Below are 27458 nucleotides of genomic sequence, written 5' to 3'. Positions count from 1 at the left end.
TTTTCTTTTTTCCCTAGATAGTGAAGCAAGTGGATGTTATGTAATGATCATACCAAAAAATGATACAGGAGACTTTCACAAACAATTCTAAACCTAATCCTAACTGATGAGTAGGTAGTTTTCATCACCTCCTTCCCCACCTCCTTACACATCCACAACAGGCCAGTTCAGCTGGGTCACAGTCCACTGTGGGAGTATGTCCAGCAGATTTCATGGAAAGAAGTGGCTGAAGGCCATAAAAATCTGGGCACCATAATCTTTTAGGACTGTGTCTCCATGAAGAAGGCCATTTCATCATCAGGCTTGGCTGGAAACTTGTTCATTTAGGGAGAAGAAGGTGAGACAGGACTCTTCAGAGCTGGTGGTGGGAAATATTTTCCTCTGACTGGTGTGTGTTACACAGCATTCAATCGGATGTCCCCACAGGGAATTTCTGTTGGTGTTTCTGGAGTAATACTTTTAATAATGCGCTGTTGGGAAGAAAATGCAATGTTACCAATATTAACTGCAAAAATATTTCCTCAGTATGTTAAAGCTTAAATAGTATTTTAATGACTTTTTGTGGTTGTGGGGACTTAACTCAGGACCTCAAACTTGCTAGGCATGTACTGTACTACTTGAACCATGCTTCTAGTCTTTTTGCTTTTAATTCATATTTTAGATAGGGTCTTACACTTGAGCCTGGACTAACTTCAGACCATGATCTTCCTACCTCTGCCTTCTGAGTTAGCTGGGTTTCAGATATACACCACCATGCCCAGTGGCATTTAATTTTAAGTTGAATAATAAGAATACTATATAACATTAATGGGAAGCATGAGCCTTTGATAGAATCTCTGCTGCCCTATAGCATGTCTTTGCCTTTTGAGAAAGAGCATTTTTTTTTGTAGACAAAGTAAGTAGGTTCCTCATGGCCACACAGGGCTCAAAAAACAAAGCGGTTGCACCCCACCCCTCTCAATCAGATTCCCTGTGTCCCGATGCATACTACAGCTACATGGCCCAGTGCTATTACAATGGCCAGAGTATTACTAAATCATTGAATCTTCCTATGAAGACAGCAGGAAATTTGAAAAAAAAGATGCAACCATTTAAATCACCACTTCTGAAGCGGACTCACGTGAATGTAATACCATCACAGAGAAGCAGCTGAGAACTTCTATTGGCAGAGTTAACATGAAGCAGTTCAGGGATTTGAAGAAGGAAAAATAGCTCTGCAGAGGCTTAGAAAAATCCTTACTAAATTACAATATTTTTTTTGCTTGTTTGCTTGTTAGTCCTGGGGCTTGAACTCGGGGTCTGGGCACTGTTCCTGAGCCTCTTTATGTTCAAGGACAGCACTCTACCACTTGAGCCACAGCACCACTTCCGGCTTTTTTTGAGTAGTTTATTGGAAATAAGAATCTCACAGGGACTTTTCTGGCCAGGCTGGCTTTGAACTGCAAAGCCTCTTGAGTAGCTAGGATTACAGGGGTGAGCCACTGGCATCTGGAGATACTATACTTTTTTATTTTGTATTGAAAACATATGTAGTACACTTCAAGTTTTTAAGTCTTACTATTTTCTTTTTCTGGGAATTTATTCCTTAAAGAACAGGGTCTGGGGGCTGGGAATATGGCTTAGCGGTAAAGTCTTGTCTTACATGCAGTACCACATAAACAGAAAAAGCCAGAAGTGGTGCTGTGGCTTAAGAGTACTAGCCTTGAGCAAAAAGAAGCCAGGGACAGTACTCAGACCCTGAGCCCAAGCCCCAGGATTGGCAAAAAAAGAAAAGAAAAGAAACAGGGTCTGTTTCATTCCCATAGTTAATGAAATTCACATAATTGTGCAATTTCATGTTGTGTTCCTCTTAAGGAGGATATCTGAGTACTAAATTTACACACTAGATATCCATTTGAAAAGATTGTAATGTGCAACCACTACCTGAGCATGCTAAATCACTAAAAACAAAATCTCAAAAACCATTACCATATGGGAATATGTGAACTATAATTGGTTAAGCAGAATTCTGTCTTGCTAATTGGGAACTAGACAGATCACTATAATTTCTCTTAAGTGGAGCTACAGTATACAGAGGAAGAGATCACTAAGGCATGTGGTAGAGGCAAGACCAGCAAAGAATATTATAAAGAAAAATAGCTTTTGTGCCCTAACGCTTACACGTTTTGCTGCCCTTGTGGCTGGTTTCCCGAAATACAAGTCTTGGTGGTGGTGGTGGTCATATTTTGGTAGCATTATAATGGCCAGGCAACTGTTGTTCTCTAATTTGCCAAGTCATGCCCTCTGCAAGATGGAACCAACTAATCTAAGAAATAGACCATTGCTGACATCTTCATAAACAGCTGTTCACTAGGGACTAGTAACTTTATGAAGGTTATTAGAGTTTGCTGTGACGATACCTAAGGCAGTCAGTGACTCCAACCTTGAGACTACTAGGCTGTACTTCTGTGCAAGTACAGCCTAAAGTAGCTTACTCCACACACCCCAGCCTTATATACAGATGGTCCTCAACTTACAATGGGTCACGATGGTGCAAAAGTGATAAGCATTCAGTAGAAACTGCATTTGGAGTTCTGATCTTTTCCTAGGCTGGAGATACATAGTAGAATACTTTCATGGTACTGGGCACCAACAGTGAACCAGAGCTTCCAGCCCTCCATACAGTCATCAGGGGAAACAACTGATCCTCTACTATGTACTTTTTTGCTCAAGGCTAGCTCTCTACCACTTGAGTCACAGCTCCACTTCCAGCTTTTTGGTAGTTAATTGGATATAAAAGTCTCATAGATTTTCCTGCCCAGGCTGGCTTCAAACCAAAATCCTCAGATTTCAGTCTCCTGAATAGCTAGGATTACAGGCATGAGCCACTGGTTGCCCAGTTTCATTTGCCTTAATCTAGCATTCTCCAAAAATTGACTAACCTTTCTCCTCCTGCGGTATCAGCTGTTGATATTCTATAGGACTACCACTTTTACAACAATCTTTCAGAGATCTGACAGTCCAGTGAACACATTTTAAATATGAGGAGACCAAGCCTTAGAGGTAGTGAGTGACTTGCCAAGGCTGCCTGTGGTCTTCTCTTAGTCCTCTTTGACAGGCTAAATCATTTCTGGTAACCCACTGCACCCCACTGGTGGCTTATGTTGAGCATGGCCCTTCAATTGTCTTACCTCTACCGCCAACATCTCACAGCTCTGTTATTTATATACCTTTGGATTATAGTCCCTTCTGACCAACTAGAGGAATTTGCAAAAAGATGACTATAGAATAGTGTCATTATTAACCTAATTAGAGTTCCCACCTCAGACCTTGAACCTGGGTTTGAAGCCACAGAGCTCATGGATCGTCTCAACTGTCATAAAAGACAACTTGAAAGAAGGAACTCAGTAACTCTGGGTTTGAAAGTGAATTACAAGCAATACAAAGGCCCAATGCTCTTTGTAAAGAACAAAGTCATGCTAGAAATTAGTAAGAGCTAATTCTTTTAATGTTAACTCTGTTTTTGTATTTGGAAAAAGAAATGAATCCCATTATTCTCATTTCTCACAAAATGTCTCAGCAATATTAATGTGATGATCTCGTTTGAGTTTTGCTTATTATAGCCCACAGACTAGACCACTGGGATTTTCAGGCATCATAGAGTCGCTTCTGGCTTTCTGCTCTTTGTTTTTGAGCTCTTTTCCTACAAATATACCCAACTTCAGACTTCACAAATAGACAAGCCACATGAAACATTTTTGACTCTGTTAGTGTGAACTATAATACTGCTGTGAATCTAATGGCTGAACCACTAACTCCATCAGTATGGAATGCACTTTTGCGCAAATTTCTATATGGTAAACTCTAGACAGGAAGATTAGAATGAAACTACTCGTATGAAAAGAACACTGGACAGCAAGTTCTGTGCTGTGTTTCTCAGACATGTCTGAATAAGGGCATTTTGAACAGGATTTTTCCCAGCCTCAGTTTCCCATTTGCCTCACAAGGTATTTGAATAACAAATAAGATCATCTCTTTGGAAAGTACACACTTTTATACAAATTTTAAGGTCCTATTATTAAATTTATAAGACATTCATTACAGAAATGATGATTTATCATGGCAAAAATGTATTCCAATGTCTTGAACTAAAACTAAGTTACTGGTGTAACATCCTTATTTTGTGATGATTTTCAAATAGTATTAGTTGCAGTCAGCAAAGTAGCTGCTGCTAAGTTTAGAAATCTAAACACAGCCCATGAATACCTCAGCACACCCAACAGATCAGCTTATTCTTTTGTTGCTGAATTTGGGAGATGCTTTAAATGATGGCTGCACTAATTGTATAGGTGAACAAAAATGTGTAAGTTTGAGGGTCTTCTGATGAATTTCATGTATATTTATCTTTTGAATAGGACATAAAAGAATTGTTTATGCCCCAAATACTCACCAGTCTGAAACACACACACACACACACACACACACACACACACACATACACACACACACACACACACACACACACACACACTATCCACTAACTAGCACCTACCTCCTTAACCGTCCCTGGAGTGGTGATCAGCCGGTACGTTATGTATGTGGGGACACAGATAACAGATGAGGTTCCTATGCAGTAACCCAGGATGACAGTCCAGTGAGGATAACTATACTGGAAAAGCCGTAGCTGAGGTGGGCTCATCAAAAAACTGCAAATGATGAACTAAGACAGAAATTCCAAGAAACATTAAAATTTTTCACCATACCCAAGCAGATACAATTCTGATACCACAAATAACAACTGCTAAAGCTAAGATACTGTTGGCATACCTCCTAGATGACTCAGAATTATCAACATCTATTCCTAAGCTTCAAGAATATCAAGATGCTTTTCTTGGTTATCCTTGTGATCCCATACCTCAGGACTTACAGCAGGGAGGTTATAGCTCAAGTCAGGGGACTGGCAGCACCCTCTTCAGCGCTACCTTTTGGCAAGGAGAGATTGGTATCCATTGGGGGTGGTCAGCAAAGGATTAAACTGAACGGTCCCTCACAGCCCCTGTCAAGCATCGGACTTCATATCTCTCTTTTGTTTTCATATCTCTTCATTTCTCAATTGTGACTGGCTTTGGTCAGATGGAAGGTGCCTTATATCTGAGTGATAATAAGGTTCTTCAGATCCCAGGAGGACTCAAGCTCCGGTGAATGTCCCTTCACCTCTTTGCTTTCTGTGTTCAGCACCTTAGCCTGGGATTTCAACAAAGATGGCCTACAAAGAGGCATCTGAGCAATGACCTCCTGCCTGCCACATGTCCTTATGATGAAAGGAATTATGGAAGGGGGAAAAAGAAAGCTTGATACAACTTTCATGTGAAAATTTTGATGAAGAGAACTTTTACCAACGTGTTCCCAACACCTAACTTATGAGTTTTCTTATTTCAGTTTTGTTTCCAGAGATTGTAAACATCAGATTTTTCCTAGTTACCACTGTGCTAAAGTCATTATTGATTTAATTTTATTATTTCATAGGCATAAAGAAGACAGTAATGTAAGTTATCTGTGTGGCTAAACATCTATTTATATCTTTTTTTCTTTGTCTGCAGGTAATAAAATGGGAAATTATTAAACACACATTCATCTTCTGAGCAGTGTTATCCTAAGTCTAGGTGGAGGCCTGGAAAACAGGAGTTGGGTCAATAGCCAGCCTTTCTTCTGCCCAGTCTTGTCCACTGAGGAAGGTAATATGGAACAGAGCAGGGTGCGGTTAGGAGCCAGCCCTACTGGAACTCAGTTCCTTTTGATGTCAGGTGTGCAAAATCCAACTCCATCAAGGAGGGATCAAACTTTACCTTCAGAAGCCCCCTTCATCCCCCTCACACAGCCCAGCCTCTTGCTCATACACAATATTTTCTGTTTTTGTAACTTGGCTTCAATGAAAAAGAATATTTTTAGAAAGTTACACATTATTTACCTAAAGCAGCCTTAAAAAGCCCAGCACAAGGGATCTGTTAAATAAACATAGAAGTGGAAGACAGATTTTTTTCCTTGTAATTAGGCATCATAACGCTTGCATTTAGAGGAGGGGAGTAAAGCAAACATCATGGGAATTATGAGCAATGTGCCTATAGCCAAATCCATACATGGGTCCTGCCGGGTAAAGGGACTCTTAGACAATGCACTACCAGAAGTGAAAATACCCAAAGGCTCAGCACTAGGATGTGGGAGAGGCAGATGAATGAAACCTCTGGTACAACATGTAAGAGAAGTCAAAATTTCCATAACTAAGATGAATAATGCCTTAGTATAATCTATAAAAGCCAAGATCTGATAGGGCTAGATTACTGGGAAACAAGTGGGCCTGTTTAGTAAAATACTGTTAGGTCTGGCCCAACAACAAGCCATTCCCTATTCTTTACCTGCCTAAAACCAGTAATCACCTGACTGTAAGTAAGCAAAGGATCCTACACTCTGAGATCACTTCCTCATCCTCTGAGGTCACATGCCGGACCACACTGGTCACACCTTCCTTGGACTGTGAGAGGTTGCCCAGGCTCTGAGATGACTTCCCTATCTGCTGTGGTCCTTCCTCCCACCTTTCCCTATGGAGTCTGGCTCAACACCAGTCCTTGCTCTCTTTCGCTCTTTTTCTCTTCTCTCTTCCCCTCTGTCTTTCCACACTTCCATCTTCTGTGGGCTGGCAGTTTTCTCTCCCTCCAATAAACTCTTTTCTGCCTGAACCATGTGGTAGGTTTCCTTTCCAGGGAACTTTACACTGTTCATCAAGGTTCTTTTTACATTTAGTTTTTTATAAAGAAGTGGAGATCTATGGACCATGATTTGAAAATAGTCCAGACATAAAAGTTCTTAAGACTCCATCACACTCAATGGCTGGGTCTGGTGGCATATGTCTGTAATTCCACAACAAGGAAAGCACAATGGCAGGATACACTACCACTAAGAGGCATATACAGCGAAGCACAAATAGGAGAATGGAAGCGCAGGCTGGCCTGGCACAAAGCAAGACTCCACTTTGAAAACGGACAAGACAAAAAAGGTGTGGATCAAGTGGTTAGAGAGTCTACCTTGCGAACTCAAGGCTCTGAGTTTAAACCCCAGTACCATACACACAGTTTTTTGGCACTCGTTTTTTTTTTTTTTTTTTGCCAGTTCTAGGGCTATGAACTCATGGCCTGGGCACTGTCCCTGAGCATCTTTTGCTCAAGGCTAGCACTCTATCACTTGAGCCACAGCGCCACTTCTGGCCTTTTCCATTTATGTGGTATTGGGGAATTGAACCCAAGGCTTCATGCATGCTAGGCAAGCACTCTACCATGAAGCCACATTCCCAGCCCCTTGGCACTCAATTTTTGTTTTTTTTGTGTGTGCTAGTCCTGGGGCTTGAACTCAGGGTCTGGGCGCTGTCCCTAAGCTTTGCCCCAGCTGGTGATTGCCCTATTCATCTGACCCTACTCTGTGTGCCATTCTCTCAGTGTAGGGACTGCAAAAGTAAACAAACATGCTTCTGCCCTCAAAAACTCAATCCATGGGGCTGGGAATATGGCCTAGTGGCAAGAGGGCTTGCCTTCTACACATGAAGCTCTCGGTTCGATTCCCCAGCACCACATATATGAAAAACGGCCAGAAGGGGCACTGTGGCTCAGGTGGCAGAGTGCTAGCCTTGAGCGGGAAGAAGCCAGGGACAGTGCTCAGGCCCTGAGTCCAAGGCCCAGGACTGGCAAAAAAAAAAAAAAAAAAAAAATCAATCCAGTGTCCCTTCCTCCTTTGAAAAACAAATGAAAGAGTTTAAGTAGATTATCAAGAAGCGCTGCTTTTAATATGAAATAATAACCTGTTTATGTCAGGACTTTGGCTTCTGGCAAGGGTAGGCCATGCAGTTCAGTTCAAACTCTTGCTAAAACTTGTAGGTTAAAAATATAGAGAGATGGGGCTGGGGATATGGCCTAGTGGCAAGAGAGCGTGCCTCGTATACATGAGGCCCTGGGTTGGATTCCTCAGCACCACATATATAGAAAAAGCTGGAAGTGGTGCTGTGGCTCAAGTGGTAGAGTGCTAGCCTTGAGCAAAAAGAAGCCAGAAACAGTGGTCAGGCCCTGAGTCCAAGCCCCAGGACTGGCAAAAAAAATTTATGTATATATACACACACACACACACACACACACACATATATATACATATATATATAGAGAGAGAGAGAGAGAGAGAGAGAGAGAGCTGTCTCAAAATCAAAATGCAATGCAAAAGGCTCTTTTGAAAGGAAGAAGGGGCAAAAAGAGATCCTAACACAAAGTGGGAAGGCCCAGGTGATTGAAGGAATGTTCTTACAACCTTTCTGGCTCTAAAAGATTAACATATCCCCCCTTCCTTCAAAAAAAGTGTTACAGGTAAATAAAACAACTGGAGAGTTTTCCCTGTTGATGTACACTGTGTGGAGTTCCCAGGCTACCTCAGTGCACCCTGGCAGTCAGCAGGAATTATCCATCTTTGGACAGAGGCCTCTCCATGTGGATACTAGGTAACATGAAGTAAATACTAAACACACCTTGACAAATGGACTAACCCAGGTCCAGGTCCTTAGCCAATTAGTGGAGTCGACTTTTGACTTGGACCTGTGCTTGAGGGGCCTCTTTAAGAAGATGTGTACAGTGTGCATGGAAATGCCACAGTGAAAACCCTGTCGTACAACTAATGGATGCTGATATAAATGTGTGTGCAAAAATAAAATAGGAAATTGCTAAAACTCCTCTCAGGAGAAAGATAATTCCTCCTTTATCTTAGTTCTTGTTATGTGACTTGAATGGCCATTATGTGACATTAAGGTCACTAGGCCTCAATTTCCTTACATGTAAAATGGGAGTATTAGCATTATAATTACTTCACAGAATTATCATAAAGATTAAAAGAGCAATAAGTTTAGGGCAAAGTCCACCTTGGCACTTAGTATTCAATAAATTGTATTTATCGTTATTATCCAATAAAGGATTATTCAGTAAAGGATGATGTACTAATGTGACTAAAGCCAAGACTGTTTATGGTATTAGATGTCTGAAGAGGAGCTTCTAAAGTGCTGTCGTGTTTCTGTTTCCTGACATGGTTTTGACTACATAGTCTACTCATTTTATTTATTTATTTTCCTCCAGTCCTGGGACTTGAACTCAGGACCTGAGTACTGTCCCTGATCTTCTTTTATTCAAGGCTAGCATTCTACACTTGAGCCACAGCGCCACTTCTGGCTTTTTCTGTGTATGTGGTACTGAGGAATCAAACCCAGTGCTTCATATATGCTCTAGGCAAGCATTCTACCACTAAGCCACATTCCCAGCCCACTAGTACTCATTTTATAAAGTATCCTTCAGATGTACACTTATGAAGGGGAAGGTGCTCTGTAGTCACTCCCCGCCGAGAGTTCCTGCTGTTCTTAGGCAGGTCTGCACCCTGTTCTGCATATATGTTATATATGATACCTATTTAAAAATGTGTCTGGAGGCAATTATTTCCCTAGATCATGAAGGAGTTAGGAAGTAACTCACCAGGAGAAAAAGAGGGCTGATGGCTACCCAGCAGATCCTCCAGAACCATCCAGGACTGAAGCCAAGCATCTCCTTCACATCACTGCAGAACTGAGTGATGCCTAAAATCATCCCAAAGAGACACTGAGTAAGTGACATACTGTCCTTTTCTGCCTCACTTCTCAGACACTGTCAGAGTCACTGGGATCTGGGATCAGCACTGGGGATGACTAGGAGGAAGGGAGCTGAAATTCCTGACCTGAACAAGTATAATAGCTCTGAAATGTCTTCACCTGGGTGGTTCAAGGACACACAGCATTGTACTTTTATAGCAAGCAAAGCTCATGATGGACATTTGGAGAGAGTCCTCCCACCTCCCATTGTGCCCACACTGTCTTCTTAAGATCTCAACATAGAGTTGATTTTTACTGTTACTACAAGAAGGAGAGTTGAATTTTATTTAGGATTGGTGTGCCCGCCCAGCAGATACCAACTTTGACCCTACTCCGGAAATTTTCAAGGGAAATTTTTAACCACAATACAGTCTGTTCGTATACCAGATCAAGGTTCTTCTATAAAAAGTTACTGGCACAGAAGTGAGAACTTCCACCAACAGACATGAAACTGCAGAGAAAGTGCTCTGTGGTTGCTTCTCAGAGAACCCCCATGGTTCTCAGGGGCAAGTCTGCTGTGCTTTTCATACTTTGAACTTTGTCCCCTGAACTGCTGACAAGGTGAGGATTAAAAAACAAAAAACAAAAAAACTAGGCCCGTGTGCAACTCACATGGGCTCTTTCCTCTTCTTCATGGGTAATAACTACTATGCGAAAGCTGTTTCATTATCATAGGAAGTGGGAAAGCAAATTCATTTTTAGAACGAGCTAATTCATTTTTCTTTTCTCAGCACTAGGGACTGAGTCCAGGCCCTTGAGCTTGCTAGACCAGTGCTCTACCACTTGGCCTACACCCTAATAATGGTTTCTTCATTGTAGAGAGATCTATCTCTGAACTGGCGGTCTTCATTTTAATTGCGTATGCCCTCCCCCCTTGCTCCTCCCCACTGAGGGGCTCTTGGCATCTCATTCAGTGGGCCCATCTCTGCTCACTTCCTGTACACCTGGTGGTTTCATCCTTATCAAAGCTCACTCCAGGATTGGAGGCATGAGTTGGGGGATTTACTCAGAGAGTAACACTAAGAACATTCTTGCCTCTTGGTTAGAAGGTTAAGTGACTAAGCTTTGTCTCAGGGCTCTGGAGGGAGCTCTGGCTTGGCAAATTGAATAGTAGTATACTATACCTCTCAATGCCTTCACTGTTTATAACTCTATGTTGTCTCTGATTCTTAGAGAGCATCAGGATCATAACCCACCACTGTAGATTAGCTAAGTGAAGCACTGTTGCTTGCCTCTACTAGGTAAGCATTTACCCTCAGACCTGAAAGAAGTGTCTTTCCCCCAGAGCACAGGCAACCAACCTACTGTAGGGAGCACAGAAAAAAAGAAGACTGAAGAAGGTACTCAGCTGACATTTTACATGGCCCATCAGGCCTTCAGAAGGTCAACTGCTCTTTCCTTCAGTCTGAGAAATTAGTCCTCCTTGCTGTGCAAGCTGCAGGTAGTATAGAAAGAGGTCCACTGGCAGGACACAGATCTTACCATAGAACCAGGACACAGCGATGGCTTCTATAAGCGCAACAGTGAGCACGGCAGGCCCTGTGGCATACTCCTCCAGCAGCTTCACCACGTAGGCCCCTCCCTGGGAACCACATCACAGATTTGGTTACAGGCCCTCTAAGGCACTGCTTCTCCTTGCCACAGAGGCTGCAGAAGCTTCTGAACTGAGACACATGCTGGAAAGTTCTCACCTTGGACCTAGTTTTATGCTCGCTACTGCCTGCCTCTTGGAGCGGCCTTTGCAAGTGGGCTAGGTTTCACTCCTTTGCTCATCCTCTGGAGGACTCTTTTCTTTTTTTAGTAGTGCTAAGGATGGGACCCAGGGCCTGGTACACATGAGGCAAGTGCTCTGCCACCGAGCTACTCAGCCCCAGAGCACATCTTTCTTGTTTCCTCTTTAAGAGACACGCTCCAAAGGGCTTCTAGATCTATTTTCAACTTTGTAAAATTAGTGACCGTCATAAATGTGGAGAATTCCCCACCTCTAAACACTAACTCTTAGAGGGCCCCTGATGCCAGACATCTTGGATCCCTTGATCACAGTTTTGCCTTCTATCCCAACTCCTGTCTGTTGGGTTCCACACCACCCCTCGCCCATCCTGAGGACGCTCCAAAGGCATGGGATCATGGTTTAAAGAGGCCCAGCTGAAAAATCTGCCTGAGTGAGGAGGACACAATCCTATGAGGTCAGTGGTTGCCATCTGATGCTTACCTTCTCATATTTGCCTCAACTATCAAAAAAGGAAAAAAAAAATGGCTGGAGAGGGCCTGACTTTTTTTTTAATCATTGTAAGTTCTAGAGGATACAAGGTGACATTACACATATAAGATACCAGCCTCAGCCACGGGCTGGTGGCTCATGCCTGTAATCCTAGCTGTTCAGGAGGCTGAAATCTAAGGATCATGGTTTGAAGCCATCCTGGGTAGGAAAGTCCATGAGATTCTTAGCTCCAATAAAGTACTCAGAAAAAGCTCAAAGTGGCACTGCAGGTCAAGCAGAAGAGGACTAGCTTTGAGGAAAACAATTTCAGGGACAATACCCAGGCCCTGAGTTCAAGACCCAGGATCAGCACAAAAAACAAGAAAAATGCCAGCCTTCAACTGTTTATAGATCAAAATATCAGGGCAACATTCTGAAAGCAGTCCTAAAGGGAGGGGGGGAAATAGACTGTACATGGAAGTCCTAGTTTTTATCCAAGTATTTTGCCAAGCCTGAAATGTAATTGGATAGATACAGATACCATATACAGATTCTACAAATGGATGCTGCCAGACACAACTTGTCTTCTTCTTGGTGACAAACTTTCTTTATCCCCAGTGCTAGGATTCAACTTTACCACTTAGACACATGCCCAGCCCATGACAAACGTGTTCATGCCAACAGCAATCTCCCCACACACTTCCTTTTTTTTTTTTTTTTTTTTTTACCAGTCCTGGGGCTTGAACTCTGGGCCTGGACACTGTCTCTGAGCTTCTTTTTGCTCAAGGCTAGCACTCTACCACAGCACCACTTCCAGCTTTTTCTGTTTCTGTGGTACTGAGGAATCGAACCCAGGGCTTCATGCATACTAGGCAAGCACTCTACCGCTAAGCCACCTTCCCAGCCCTCCCCACACACTTCCTTAAGCCCCCCAAAACAAGGGCACTATGTGATGACATAAGGCAAACTGTTTTTATAGCATCCTCTTGCCTTAGAGGCCAATTCAAAGCCAAGGGCCCTGGTACTTACAAAAGTCAAGGTCATCAGGGATCCAAAGAAGCACGTTATGACCACAATGAGTACAAACCACTCCCGGCGCTTGGCCCAGATATGTGGAAACTCATCCAGCACAGCTGTGATCACCCCCTCCAAGCCTGCAAACTGAGAATACATGCCCAGTCACAGTGGAAGCTTTAGGACAAGTCTCTGCCTCGGACAGTAAACAGAACGAAAGGTAAGATTACTGAGTGATTAGTCAGGCTGATCATTCCTAGTTCTGCTACTCATGGGCTAGAGGAACACATCCGAAAGCACTAGGGACATCTAGGGAAGAAAATAGAGTACACGGACTGAACTTTAGTGTGCATGGTCCCTTGGAGAGAAAGATCAACACCTAGTCTCTCCACACACATCAGTACAAGGCATTGAGCTGGGTGCTAGCCAGAGCATAAAGTGCCATCACCTGGTCAAGCGTCAATACAATAAGGAATTCACAATGCTGAGCCCTTCACCTGTGCCAGGAATTCTCCCTGCACTTTCCTGTTAGTTATGTCCTAGGGGAAGTAGGTGCCATTGTCCAGGAGTGGACCAGAACATGGGAAGCACCAGGAAGGAGCAGCCAACACTGCCTGAGAGGGTCAGGGTAGGAGAGATGGGTCCATCTTCCTCCTCCTCCCCTTCTCCTTATCCTTCCAGAAGCCAGGTTCCCTCCATTCACTCACCGTGCTGTCCAAGCCCAGTGTGATCAACATTAGGAAGAAGATGATGGCAAAGAATGTAGCTGCTGGCATGTTGGCTATGGCCTCTGCATATGTGATGAAGAGGAGGCTGGGACCTGAGACAAAGTAGAGGGGGAGGCAGTTGCTGCAAAGATGTCAAAAAATAAAACAAGGGGCTGGGGATATAGCCTAGTGGCAAGAGTGCCTGCCTCGGATACACGAGGCCCTAGGTTCGATTCCCCAGCACCACATATATAGAAAACGGCCAGAAGCGGCTCTGTGGCTCAAGTGGCAGAGTGCTAGCCTTGAGCGGAAAGAAGCCAGGGACAGTGCTCAGGCCCTGAGTCCAAGGCCCAGGACTGGCCAAAAAATAAATAAATAAATAAATAAATAAATAAATAAATAAATAAATAAATAAATAAAATAAAACAAGCACACCAACAACTACACTCCTCATCACATGACCTTCACCATGAATTGATGTTTGATGGCTACCAAGTACTTCCTCACCTTCCTCACCATGCATCGTACCTGACCACCATGGCATGCTGGGAGGAAAGACTATCCCCCGTGAAAATGGTGTGCCCTCGGTTAACATGAGGACTGGAAATAAGACCCCGAGACTAGCAAAACAGCACCAAGTTTCCAGTGTGTGGCAACTCAGTGACTTTGTTTCAGGGCCAAGATTGTAACGTTCCACACCCTTTTAAGTTCCTGCTAATATTGTCCCTGCTCTAAACAGTAGGAAAGAGACTAAAATGTCCTGTTACTTTAAAGTCCCCTTTGTGAATGACAGGTCATCATACCTGCTGGATAGTTGATGTCCTGGACTATGGTGCTGATCAAAACAGGCCAAGCCAGGCACCTGTGCCACATGCCTGTAATCCTAGGTACTCAGGAGGCTGAGATCTGATGATCCCAGTTCAAAATCAGCCTGGGCAGGAAAGTTCATGGGACTCTTATCTCCAATTAATCACCAAAAAGTCAGAAAGTAGTTGTAGCTCAAGTAGTAGAGCACTAGTCTTGAACGTAAAATCTCAGGGATAGCAAGCACCCAGGCCCTGAAATCAAGTCCTAGGATCTTTTTTTTTTTAAGTCAAGCCAAATCCACAAACATGTTTGTGAAAAAGTGCTGGGACTCCACTAGATCTTTTCAACATGTATCATGCTTTTTATTTATACTTGAAAACCTACAATAAATAAGGTGGCCACATCATCAATGGGCAGTTTTCAGGATTAGTGATTACTAGTCTACTGGACTGGACCCATCACAAGATGATCACAGCACCCAAACTCACTGTTTTTGTTTGTTGTGCTGGTCCTGGGGCTTGACCTTGGGGTTTGGGTACCATCCCTGAGGTTTTATGCTCAAGCCTAGCACTCTACCACTTGAGGCACAACTCCACTTTTGGTTTTTTAGTGGTTAATTGGAGGTAAGAGTCTCACAGACTTTTCTGTCAAGGCTGGCTTCAAACTGTGATCCTCAGATCTCAGTCTCCTGAATAGCTAGGATTACAGGTGTGAGCCACTGGCACCTGGCTTCATTGTCACTGGCTTTAAAGTCATTATCAAAGTCACATTTTCAAGTCCTTCATGTGTTTAAGGCCTCAGAACTGGGGGTGAAGGGAACTACCCTATTCGGCACATGGAAAGGGTTGAGATCTCTAAGCCATCAAGTTTCTCTCAGATATGAACATTTAAAGGGCCAATTAAAAATGACTCAGAAGCTAGATATTTCTAGGGACTCAGAACATAGCAATTCAGTAACAGAGCCTAAGCCCTACCTGCATCTTTGGCCACCTCAGATACATCTTCATTCCTCATCTCAGCCATATATCCGAGCACCGTGAAGATGACAAATCCAGAAACGAAGCTGGTCATGCAGTTTACCGCGCTGGTCACCAGGGCATCTCTAGAGCAGAAAACCCAAGGAGTTTGAAAGAGTTCCGGGGTAGAGAGTCTAAGCAGCATCTGTCTGCCTGTTCTGCTGAAGACAGGCCTCCACGGCTCCAAGGAACCCCTAGCCTGCTCTGATGCCCCTCTCCCTTCTCTAAAACAAAACAAAACAAAACCTCCCCAAGGCCTGAAGCACAAATGCTATGACCACCATCCATGGTGTGGCAGGTGCAGGGGTTTTAGGAGACAACAAACAACATAGAGAAGATGGCTCCATGGCAGACAGGAAAGGCGCTGCTCTGAAGCAGTGTGCAGGCTGGAGTGAGGCCAGGACCAGGCCTGGGCATCACATTTGTGAAGTCTTCAGTTTTAGATTTTGACATCTTCAGATCAAGTCACAAGATGCCTACTGCCTACAAGATGCAGATACTCTGACTCTTTGTGTGTTGGTACTGATTTGGTTTCAGGGCCTGTGTACTGATCCTTAGCTTTCTTACTCTAAGCTGGCATCCTACCAGTTGAGCCACAGTTCCACTTCCAGCGTTTTGCTGGTTTGGAGATAAAGAGTCTGACAGGGCTGCAAATATGACCTAGTGGTAGAATACTTGCCTGGCATACAGAAAGCCCTGGGTTCAACTTCTCAGTACCACATATATAGAAAAAGCCAGAAGTGGTGCTGTGGCTCAAGTGGCAGAGTGCTAACCTTGAGCAAAAAGAAGCTAGGAACAGTGCTCAAGCCCTGGGTTCAAGGCCCAGGACTGGCAAAAAAAAAAGTTTCACAGACTTTTCTTCCCAGGCTGGCTCTGAACCTTGATCCTCAGATCTCAGTCTCTTAAGCAGTTAGGATTACAGGCATGGGCCTATAAGGTAATGCCTATCCTGACTCCATTAAAAAAAAATTAATTCTTAGGCTGGACCTGGGGCTCACATGGTAGAGCACCTGTCTAGCAAGTACAGGCCCTGAATCCAATCTTCATAACCGCAAAAAATTTCTTATGAATAGCACAAAATGAATATTGGACATTACCATCTATGAGAGGACACTAGACTAATAAAATGTAGAGGTAAGTAACAAGTCATTATTGTTGCAACATTCTTGTTAAAATATCTTAAGTACCAGGTGCTGGTGGCCCATACCTGTAATCGTAGCTACTGAGGAGGCTGAGATCTGAGGACTGAAGTTCAAAGCCAGCCTGAGCAGAAAAGTCCATGAGACTCATCTCCAATTAACCACCAGAGAACCAGAAGTGGTGCTGTGGCTCAAAGCTGTGGTAGAACACTAGCCTTGAGCTAAAAAAAAGCTCAGGGACAGCCCTCAGGCCCTGAGTTCAAGCCCACAACTATCACCGTCATCATCATCATCATCATCATCATCATCATTGTAAGTGTAGCTGGTAGGTAGCTCACGCCTATAATCACACCTGTACTCGGGAGGCTGAGATCTGAGGATTGCAGTTTGAAACCAGCTGGGGAAAGGAAAGTCTGTGTTACTCTTATCTCCAATTAACCACAAAAAGTTGGAAATGGAGCTGTAGCTCAAGTGGCAGAGTGCTAGCCTTGAGCACAAAAGATCAGTGACAGAGACCAGGCCCAGAGTTCAAGCCCCAGGGCTGGCACACACAAAAAATATATACCCAAAGCATGGTTTTTGTAACTATGGCATTTTGTGTTAGCTGAAATAACTCAGTCATACTTCTATATAAACAAATGACCACCTAATTTGTCATAACTAGTTAAGCTTAAATATTTAGTTCTGTGTTGAATATTTGTAAACCTACTGCAGAATTTCTAATTAGCATCAATTAGTTGTGGGAGAGTATTCCATTTAGCATGTCCATTTATGCATACAATGTAACTTGATCAGAGTCACTCCCAGTATCATTCTCTCTTGTTTCCTCTTTCCCTTTCCAAACCAGTCTCATTGAGTTTCCTTGTTCCATTTTCACATATGTGTCTACATAAGGTTGTTATGACTATATTCACCCTCCTTCCCCCACTGTTTGCCTGCCACCTTCCACTAGGACCTAGAAATCCTTAATTAAAATAGAAGTGGACCCTCACAAAAAAGAAGTGGCCTGACACCTCTTTTAACCTACTAGTTGCCTGCGTTAGGGCCTGAGTGGGCTCTGTGGCCTTGGGTGAATAGCCGGGGGCCTGTGGCACCTCTGTGGGTGCACCTGGCTCAGTTTAATCACTTTCTGCCAGACAGCTAGCTTTCCTTTGCTCTACTTCCAACCTCAGATACTCACTGGTAACAGTTGTTGTTGAACTTGTTGTAGCTAGCAAAAGCCAGGAGGACCCCAAAGCCTGGCCCAAGAGAGAAGAAGATCTGAGCAGCAGCGTCTACCCACACCTGGAACACAGAAAAGCAAAGGGCATGAGAGCACCAGCAGGTCAGCACCTCACATGCCTCCGTGTGACTATATACCAGGCAAACCCCATCTTGTCAAGACTCATTCTAGGGATAGACAACATAGCCAGTGAAATATATGTAATTTCTCTATCTTTTAGACCTAAACCCATCCAGTAGCCTCCTCTGTATTTTTTCTGTCAGTCATGGGTCTTGAACTCTGGGCCTGGATGCTGTCCCTGAACTCTTCAGCTCAAGGCTAGTGCTCTGGGCTGGGGATATGGCCTAGTGGCAAGAGTGCTTGCCTCGTATACATGAGGCCCTGGGTTCGATTCCCCAGCACCACATATACAGAAAATGGCCAGAAGTGGCGCTGTGGCTCAAGGGGCAGAGTGCTAGCCTTGAGCAAGAAGAAGCCAGGGACAGTGCTCAGGCCCTGAGTTCAAGCCCTAGGACTGGTCAAAAAAAAAAAAAAGGCTAGTGCTCTACCACTTGAACCACAGTGCCACTTCCAGTTCTGGTGGTTAATTGGAGATAAGAGTCTCATGGACTTTGCTGCCCCGGCTGGCTTTAAGCCACAATCCTCAGATCTCATCCTCCTGAGTAGCTAGGATTACAGGAGTGAGGCATGGGTGCCCAGCTCACACTACCACTTTGAACCACAGCATCACTTCTGGTTTTCTGGTGGTAAATTGAAGATCAAGGTCTCATGGACTTTCTTGCCCAGCTGGCTTCAAACTGTGATCCTCAGATCTCAGCCTCCTAAGTAGCTAGGATTACAGGTGTGAGCAACTATATGCCCAGCATATCATTGTATTTTTTTCCAGTCCTGGAGCTTAAACTCAGGGCCTGAGCACTGTCCCTGACTTCTTTTTGTTCAAGGCTAGTACTCTGCCAACTTGAGCCACAGTGCCACTTCTGGCCTTTTCTATATATGTGGTGCTGAGGAATCGAACCTAGGGCTTCATATATACGAGACAAGCACTCTTGTCACTAGGCCATATTCCCAGCCCTTCTTTTTTCTTTTTTTACACAGGTCTTGCTATGAAGCTCAGGCTGGCTTCCAAATGTGCAATCCTCCTACTTTAGGCTCCTCAGTTCTAGGATTATAGTCACATACCACCATACTAGGCCTCAATTATACTTTGTGTGTGTTCCGGTACTATAGTTTGAACTCAGGGCTTGCCTGGCTCACTTGACTTGTTTGCTCACAGCTGGAGCTCCATAACTTGAGCCATTCCTCCAGTCTGGCATTTTGCTAGTTAATTGGAGATAGAATCTTGACTTTTCTATCCAGTCCTGGCTTCAAACCATGATCCTGGTCTCAGCCTATTGAGTTACTAGCATGACAAGCATGAGCCACTTGCACCCTGCTCAAGTGTACTTCTTGTGCTTATATTTGTGGTTAAATATCACTGCAGATTTCACCCTTAATCTACAGCTCAGTTGTTCCGTTGTTCAAATGTTCACTTGTTCAGTTGTTATTCGAAGGAGAAGGAGCTAGCTCATCTAGTAAATGGCAAGTGCATGCAGTTTCCTTCATTATCTTACCCCTGTCTCTAGGAGCTTCTGCCAGTTGGGTTTCAAGTAGAAGACAACACCCCTCCAAGCTCCAGGAAGGGTGGCCCCTCTCACCAGAAGGACAGAAAGAATGATGTAAGGGAAGGTGGCTGTCACCCACACCACCTGTAAGGATGGAGAAGGGAAACACAGGTTATCACCACCCTATTCCAGGGTCAGCAAGAAAGGGAATTGGGTGTGTGTAGAGGCTTTTACTCCTCAAGACCTCTGGGAAAGAGCTCCACCTTTTCATTCTTGCCCCAGTCATTTTAGGAGGAAAGATGTGGCAGAAAGGCAACTGGCTTCAGAATCACTTGGATAGGAATCTGATTCAACCACTACTACCTTCCTCTAAGCCAAGACAGCCCAGCTTACATCCATAAGGTAGGGACAATGAAGTAACAGGAAGCAAGAGTTAGCCAATGTAGATCAAGCATGGGCATGGTCCATAATGATTTCTCAGTAAATTATTACCACTATTAGCAACTATGACTCTACCAGTAGGTTAAAGGGATTTTTAACAACAACCAAAGTTACATAATTTTTAGAATACAGAGTTGCTGTGCTGCACCCCTCACTTACATGCACATACAAGTAAATGGGAATGACCCATTTCTAGAATCTTCCAACATATGTAGAGAAAGAGCATGTTTGGCATTGATGAAAATGATCCCTTGACCGGTATCTGTATAGATCTGTATGAATTCTGAATTAGAGCTCCTGTGGGGCCCCTGGGCCGGCCTGGACCAGCAGCCAGGTTCCTCACCTTGCCAGATGTTTTGACCCCTTTCCAGATGCTGAAGTAGATAATGGTGAAGATGAGCATGATGCAGAGGGCCAGCTGCCAGCTGATGCCTCCTAGGTCCTGGAGTCCCTTAGAGCGGTGGATCTGCAGGACATGGCGTCTAAAGTGACAAAGGAAAGCCTGTGAGAGAATCTGGACAGGGACCTGAGCACAGCCAACATGTGGCACCTCCAGCAGGTTTGCCAAGAGCAAAAAGGACACTGCTGGGCTGGGGATATGGCCTAGTGGCAAGAGTGCTTGCCTTGCATACATGAAGCCCTGGGTTCGATTCCTCAGCACCACATATATAGAAAAAGCCAGAAGTGGTGCTGTGGCTCAAGTGGCAGAGTGCTAGCCTTGAGCAAAAAGAAGCCAGGGACAGTGCTCAGGCCCTGAGTCCTAGTACCAGGACTGGCAAAAAAAATAAAATAAGGACTCTGCTGCCAGAGCCAAGCAGTCACCAAGCCTCAGCAAGGGCTGCAACGGGCCCGCCGATCCTGGAGGGGAAAGCGGTGCATTTAGCCAACAACCTCAGAAGAGCACTCAGCCCACAGGCTGACTTCCTACTGCCTCCCGTGTCGCTTAACACCTGAATGTGATGACAAACATGACTAGCTTTTTAGCAACATGAGGACATTGTGGGAATGCTGGGAATATGGCCTAGTGGAAGAGTGTTTGCCTCATATACATGAAGCCCTGGGTTCGATTCCTCAGCACCACATATATAGAAAAAGCCAGAAGTGGTGCTGTGGCTCAAGTGGCAGAGTGCTAGCCTTGAGCAAAAAGAAGCCAGGGACAGTGCTCAGACCCTGAGTCCAAGCCTCAGGACTGTCAAAAAACAAAACAAAACATGAGGACATTGTGTGTATGTGTTTGTGTGTGTGTGTGTGTGTGTGTGTGTGTGTGTGTGTGTGTGTGTGTGTGAAGTACTGGGGCTTAAATGCAGGGCCTCATGGTCTCCCTGGGCTTTTTCACTCTACCTGGAGCCACAGCTCCACTTCCAGCTTCTTGCTGGTTAATTGAAGATAAGAGTCTCATGGAATGTTTGGCTCAGGCTGGCTTCAAACCATGACTGTCAGAGCTTAGCTTCTAAGTAGCTAGAATTACAGATTTGAACCATCAACACCCAGCATAGATGATGACTTATTTTGGCCCCTCCCCTCACATCAAAGTAGCTGCCTATAATTCCTGCATTAAAAATACTACTGGCAAGCTGGGCCCTGGTGGCTCACACTTGTAATCCTAGCTACTTAGGAGGCTGAGATCTGACGATAATAGTTTGAGGCCCGGCCAGGCAGGAAAGTCATGAGACTCTTATCTCCATTAACCACCAGAAAACTGGAAGTGAAGCTGTGACTCAAAGTGCTAGAGCAATAGCTTTGAGTGAAAAAGCTCAAGAACAGTGTCCTGAGTTCAAGCTCCACAACTGACCAAAACCAGAAAAACAACTTACTGGCCCCCTAGGGGAAATATTGATCCATTTACTCAAAGGGATGATAATATAAAGCTGTCTATCCAACGCGATGTTTTAAAAAAAGACTACAGTGCTGGGGCTGGGAATATGGCCTAGTGGTAGAGTGCTCGCCTCATATACATGAAGCACTGGGTTCAATTCCCCAGCACCACATATATAGACAAAGGCAGAAGTGGCACTGTGGCTCAGTGGTTAAGTGCTAACTTTGAGCAAAAAGAAGCCAGGGACAGTGCTCAGGCCCTCAGCCCTTGGCCCAGGACTTGCCAAAAAACAAAACAAAAAAAGACTATAGTGCTACAAGAAAGCATTTGTGTCAATAAAAAAAAACCCCAAACAGTTGGCATTTCAGAAAAGAAACAACTGGCCAGGGGGGTTCGGCTCAGTGGTAGACTGCTCGCCTAGCACATGCAAGGTCCTTGGGGCAGAGCTGTGGCATGGCAGCGTGTGTGCACATGTGTGTACTGTGCGCATGCACACATAGGGCCTCTATTGAACACATACATGTGCACGTGTTTTAGACTACTGTAGAAGCAGGATGGTTTGCTTCCCTGGCAGTTGGCTGGGAGGAGGACGCGGGATGGAGGTGGATTCGCGAGAGGAGTTGTTTTTTAAAGTGCAGGTAAGTAAAGGACACGGCGCAGCAGCCTGGCCTGGCCCATGGGAAAGGAGGCTGGTGGGGCACAAGGGCTAGATCAGACTACTCAAGTTCATCTCCCAACTCCAGGTCCTGCCACCCCTCACTCCTACTGGCTCCCTAGCCCTAATAATGTCATTACCTCAGCAACCCTCCAGCAGAGCTGTGAAGAACCCTTCGCCTAGGCCTCCTTCCCAAGATGGCAATCCCCACGGGCATAGCCTGCTCTTGACACACCACCCCCTTGCTCCCGGGCACATACGTGTAGAATTCCTCAGCAGGGGATGTGGAATGGAGTGTCCAGGTGATGTTGTCCTCGGAGAAGTAGTTGGTGCAGTTGCCAGTGTTCCAGGAGTTCTTGCAGCTGGTCCAGGGCAGCTGGTCGGTGAAAGAGGAGATGAGGTAGTAGAGTGCCCAGGCCATGATGGTGTTGTAGTAGGAGGCGATGTAGAAGGCAATGATGCAGATGGCATAGCCAATTCCTAGGCAGGGGGTGAGAGGGGCCAAGTTCAAAGGGCAGCCCCATGGTGAAAGGCCACGTGAACGTTCACAGCCCAGAGAAGGGGTAAAACTGGTGACTGCCACCGGGTACACCTGCTCAAGCCTAGAATCCTAGCTGCTCGGCAGGCAGAGATGTGAGGGTGTTTTGCAGTTCAAGGCCAACCGAGGTCAGGAATAGGGGGAAGAATGTTCTCAAGACTCCGTCTCACCCAGTAGCTGGGTGAGGTGGTGCGTGCCTGGGGAAGCACAGATAGGAGGAGCACAGTACACACTGACCCAGGTATAAAGCATAACCTTATCTCAAAAACCACCAACACAGCTGAGCAGGAAAGTGGCTTGTGTCTGAAATCCTAGCTACTTAGGAGGCTGAGAACTGAGGATAGAGGTTTGAAGCCAGGCTGAGCAGGAAAGTCCATGAGATTCTTATCTCCAGTTAACTAGAAAGAAGCCAGAAGTGGAGATGTGGCTCAAGCAGTAGAGTACTAATCTTGAGGAGGGAAAAAAAAAACTCCAAGACAGCACCTAGGCCCTGAGTTCCAGTCCCAGGACTGGCATACACAAATAGGGACTGGTAGAGTGACTCAAGTGGTAGAGTGCCTGCTTAGAAAGCATAGAGCTCTGAGCTCAGACACCAGTACCACCACCAAAAAAAAAAAAAGATGGCTACCATTATGTGTTTCATTCCCCAAGGGCTTCAGAAGAGAGCACAGAGAGCGGCATGCAGCAGAGCACTCATATGGATGTGTAAGTATTTGTGTTGCATGACTGTTGTTGGTGCTTTACGTTTTTAAACTGCTATTTATTCACTTATTCCATCTCCTAACACTTTCATACCACATGAGTCATCAAAAATTCAGGTTATCCAGGTGCCAGTGGCTCACACCTGTAATCCTAGCTACTCAGGAGGCCGAGAGCTGAGGATCCTGGTTTGAAGCCAGCCTGGGCAGGCAAGTCTGAGAGAGATTTATTTCCAATTAACCAGGAAGTGGAGGTATGGTTCAAGTGACAGAGCACTAGCCTTGAGTGAAAAAGCCAAGGGAGAGCACGAGGCCTAGTACTGGCACAAAAGAAAAAAAAAAAACAACACTCAAGTTATTGCCCAGAGATACCTAAGAGGACGAGATCTCAGCTCCCACCATGGACGGGTGTACCCTCCTCACCCACCCAAACCCTTCCATTACCTTTGAAAATCGGGCAGATTTTCCTCCATATAGAAATGCATCCATTTCGGTGGTACTGGCCCAGTGCGAGCTCCATGTAAAACAGCGGGATCCCCCCGAAAATGGCCATGATGGTGTAGGGGAGGAGGAATGCCCCTGAGGTGGATGAGAGACAATTTCATTCCCTGCCCGCGTCAGTCCGCAGGTCACCCCAACTGCTCTGGGCATGAGGAATTACACGGAGAGCCACAGAGCTGATGTGCAAGCAGCGCGTGGCCACGCTGTGCTGTGGGACCGCACTCTGTCCCTGGGTTCAGTGCTTTGCAGGGAGTCACCATCCGCAGAGCTCCATAGCAAAATTGAGATTCGCACAGGAGGTCAGCAAGCAAATGCAAAGAGCCAGGCTGCCAGTGAACAGTATGGGCCCTGGCACCACCACCTGGAGAGGCCTGGGCTCCTTCCTCTCCTACCAGAGAATCACTGAGGAAAGCTGAGATTCCCGAGCCCAGCCACATGTTACAACCCCTGGCAAGCCTGAGAACTCACCCCACATCCCAGGTTCTACCCCAGATCCGGAGCAGAATATCTAAGAGCAAATGCAATGCAAGCTTGTTTTCAGGCTCCTGGGTGATTCTGATAGAATCGTACAGGACCTGAGCACAGATTGCCTGCAATGATCTACACAGCTTCGGCCAGCCATGAGTCATGGAGCTGGATCTTTGCATATCAGTACTGACTCCCAGACTTGATCACCGATATTTGCCTACGTGTCTGTAATTCCACTGAAGCAGAAATAACCCCTTGCATGCCACCTGTGGGGACATGGCTGAAACAAGCAAACACAAAGCTGATAAATCGCTGAAAATGCTGAAGTCTCCCGGCCCTGGGCTGAGGTGAATTGGAAAATGCTAGGCTTGGGACTAATCGCCTGCAGTAGAGTTTTAGCTCCAAGAGAGTGGGTCAGCTAAGATCACTTTCCCTCCTATAAAGTGCTTTTCCCTCCTATAAAAATGCTTCCCGTCAGTGTGACGGGAAAGGCCCACACAACTTTTTATTACATTGGGCACACACCTGGCTTGAGAATCAGACCATATATTTCTGTGGTAGCCTTCATGAAAATCAAAGTGCTCGCTCTATCAGCTTTGTAGTAGGAAATACCACCAGGGACATAATGCTTCGGGCTAAAGGTGAGTCCTCTAAAGCTGAGATAAGGGGATAAATGACTTCCGCTCCTCTTAAGCAAGAAGTCCTTTGCAGCCCCAAAGACAGATATCCTTAAAAGATACAGCAAAGCAGCTGGGTGCTAGTGGCTCATGCCTACAATCCTAGCTACTCAGGAGGCTGAGATCTTGCCAGACAAGGCAAGAAAGGCAGTAAGACTCTCATCTCCAATTAACCATCAGAAAACCGGAAGTGGGGCTGTAGCTCAAAGTGGTAGAGCACTAGCCTTAGTTCAAGCCTAACAACTGGGAAAAAAAGGATACAGAAAATCAGGACAACTGCCAGCCCATGGAAGAAAGAATGACAGACATGAATTACCCCCTACAGAATATCACCCTGCAGAATATGGACTGATTTGAAACTCATTTCTTCATGATCTTTTCTCGTTCTAATAATATGCCAATATCAACACAGAGACCAGAGGGTCCATCCATTCTCCCTCCTCTCCCTGCTTCCCATAGTCACACCTACAGTCCACTATGGGTTTTGACATCTATAAAGTATTTAGGGTTACAAGAAGGATCTAAGAATGGTCTCTGATCTCCCACAAGGATCTTCAGCCCATCCCCCAGTCAGAGCCACCATGCCACCCATGGCCCATGATACTCACCCCCTCCATTCTGATAACATATGTAAGGAAAGCGCCAGATGTTGCCCAGGTCCACAGCATAGCCGATGACGGAGAGGAGGAAATCCATCTTCTTGCCCCAGGTCTCCCGTTCTCCTTGATGAACCTCTGCCACTAGGGTGGTGGTGGCAGCTGGGATGGAGTGCCGAGTGTCTTCGCCTGCACTAGGGCTGGGAACTGCTGAGTAGCCATTGGATATTTGGCTGGACTCGGCTCTGTCCCCTGGGGTGGGGATACCTTTCTGTAGAACGCCATTTTCCTGACAATCCTCTCCATCCTTGCAAGCTGACAGCACCTTCTGAGAATTCAAGGGTGTGGTCTCCATCTTGCTGGTTACGATGCCAAGGACCTGGACTCGTCCTTGGTGCTTGGCTTTGGGGAGCAACTGGGAGCTTTAGGGCACTGGATGGAGAATTCTGTTGGAAAGGGACCCAGAAAGGCATCAATTCATCGACATTAACTAGCAGGATTATACAAATGTACCTGTTGCGTGTGAGCCAGCCTATTTACAAGCAGGGAGTCAGTAAAATAAATAAATAAATAAAAATCAAACCTTTTACCTAACCCAGGTGTCAAAAACACACTCAAGTAATTTGGAAACAACCAAACAAAAATTGATGGCAGCAGGGGCACAACAAATAGGGGTGAGACTCGACAAATGGGACTACTACAAATTAAAAAGTTTCTGCACAGCTAAGGACATAGCCACCAAAATAGAAAGACAGCCAACCATATGGGAAGGGATCTTTACCAGCACAGCAACAGACAAAGGCCTAATATCTGTCATCTACAGAGAACTCAAAAAACTAAGCCCCTCCAAGCCCAATAAACCAATTAGGAAATGGGCAAAGGAGCTAAAGAGAGACTTCACAAGAGAAGAAATAAAAATGGCAAAGAAACACATGAGGAAATGCTCAACATCCCTGGTAGTAAAGGAAATGCCAATAAAAACAACCCTGAGATACCACCTCACCCCAGTTAGAATGGCCTATACTCTGAACTCAGGCAACAACAAATGCTGGAGGGGGTGAGGGGAAAGAGGAACCCTTCTCCATTGTTGGTGGGAGTGCAAATTAGTACAACCACTTTGGAGAACAGTATGGAGGGTTCTCAAAAAGCTCAATATAGACCTACCCTATGACCCAGCCATACCACTCCTAGGCATCTATCCTAAACAGCAAGTCCCAAGATATCAAAAAGACATTTGTACTTCTATGTTTATCACGGCACAATTCACAATAGCCAAAATATGGAAACAACCCAGATGCCTCTCCACAGATGAATGGATCCAAAAAATATGGTACTTATACACAATGGAATACTACATAGCGATTAGGAATGGTGAAATATTGTTATTTGCAGGGAAATGGTCAGAACTCGAACAAATAATGTTGAGCGAGACAAGCCTAGAACACAGAAAACAAAGGGGCATGATCTCCCTGATATATGACTGTTAACAAAGGGAGACGGAGAGACAGTAGAGACCAGGTCTGTGAAACCAAAAGCTGCTTGTCAAATGGTATTTCCCACAGGATTGGGGCAGCGACCCAACAGTATGTAACTAAAACCAAACAATTACTCAACATATAAAGGTCAAAAATCGACCTCTCAGTGGAATACAATAGCTCAAAAGCTATGTATGTACGTTCATATAAG

General features: G+C 45.0%; 1 protein-coding gene across 1 annotated transcript; it reads right to left on the bottom strand.

Annotated features, from left to right (window-relative positions):
- Nucleotides 1-26414, bottom strand: Slc6a4 (solute carrier family 6 member 4). The gene is made up of 13 exons (XM_048366210.1): nucleotides 25785-26414; nucleotides 23975-24109; nucleotides 22555-22774; nucleotides 20167-20305; nucleotides 19392-19526; nucleotides 17740-17843; nucleotides 15379-15506; nucleotides 13598-13710; nucleotides 12906-13037; nucleotides 11159-11258; nucleotides 9525-9625; nucleotides 4532-4699; nucleotides 1-470 (listed from the first exon to the last, which is right to left on the bottom strand). Exons 1-13 carry the CDS (start codon nucleotides 26125-26127, stop codon nucleotides 396-398), a joined length of 1893 nt encoding a protein of 630 aa, XP_048222167.1. The 5' UTR covers nucleotides 26128-26414; the 3' UTR covers nucleotides 1-395.
- Between the last annotated feature and the right edge of the window lie 1044 nt (nucleotides 26415-27458).

Source organism: Perognathus longimembris, chromosome 17, assembly GCF_023159225.1.
Source record: "Perognathus longimembris pacificus isolate PPM17 chromosome 17, ASM2315922v1, whole genome shotgun sequence".
Lineage (NCBI taxonomy): Eukaryota > Metazoa > Chordata > Mammalia > Rodentia > Heteromyidae > Perognathus > Perognathus longimembris.
Note: the sequence above shows the minus strand (reverse complement) of the source record. Positions and strands in the feature narration are given on the sequence as shown.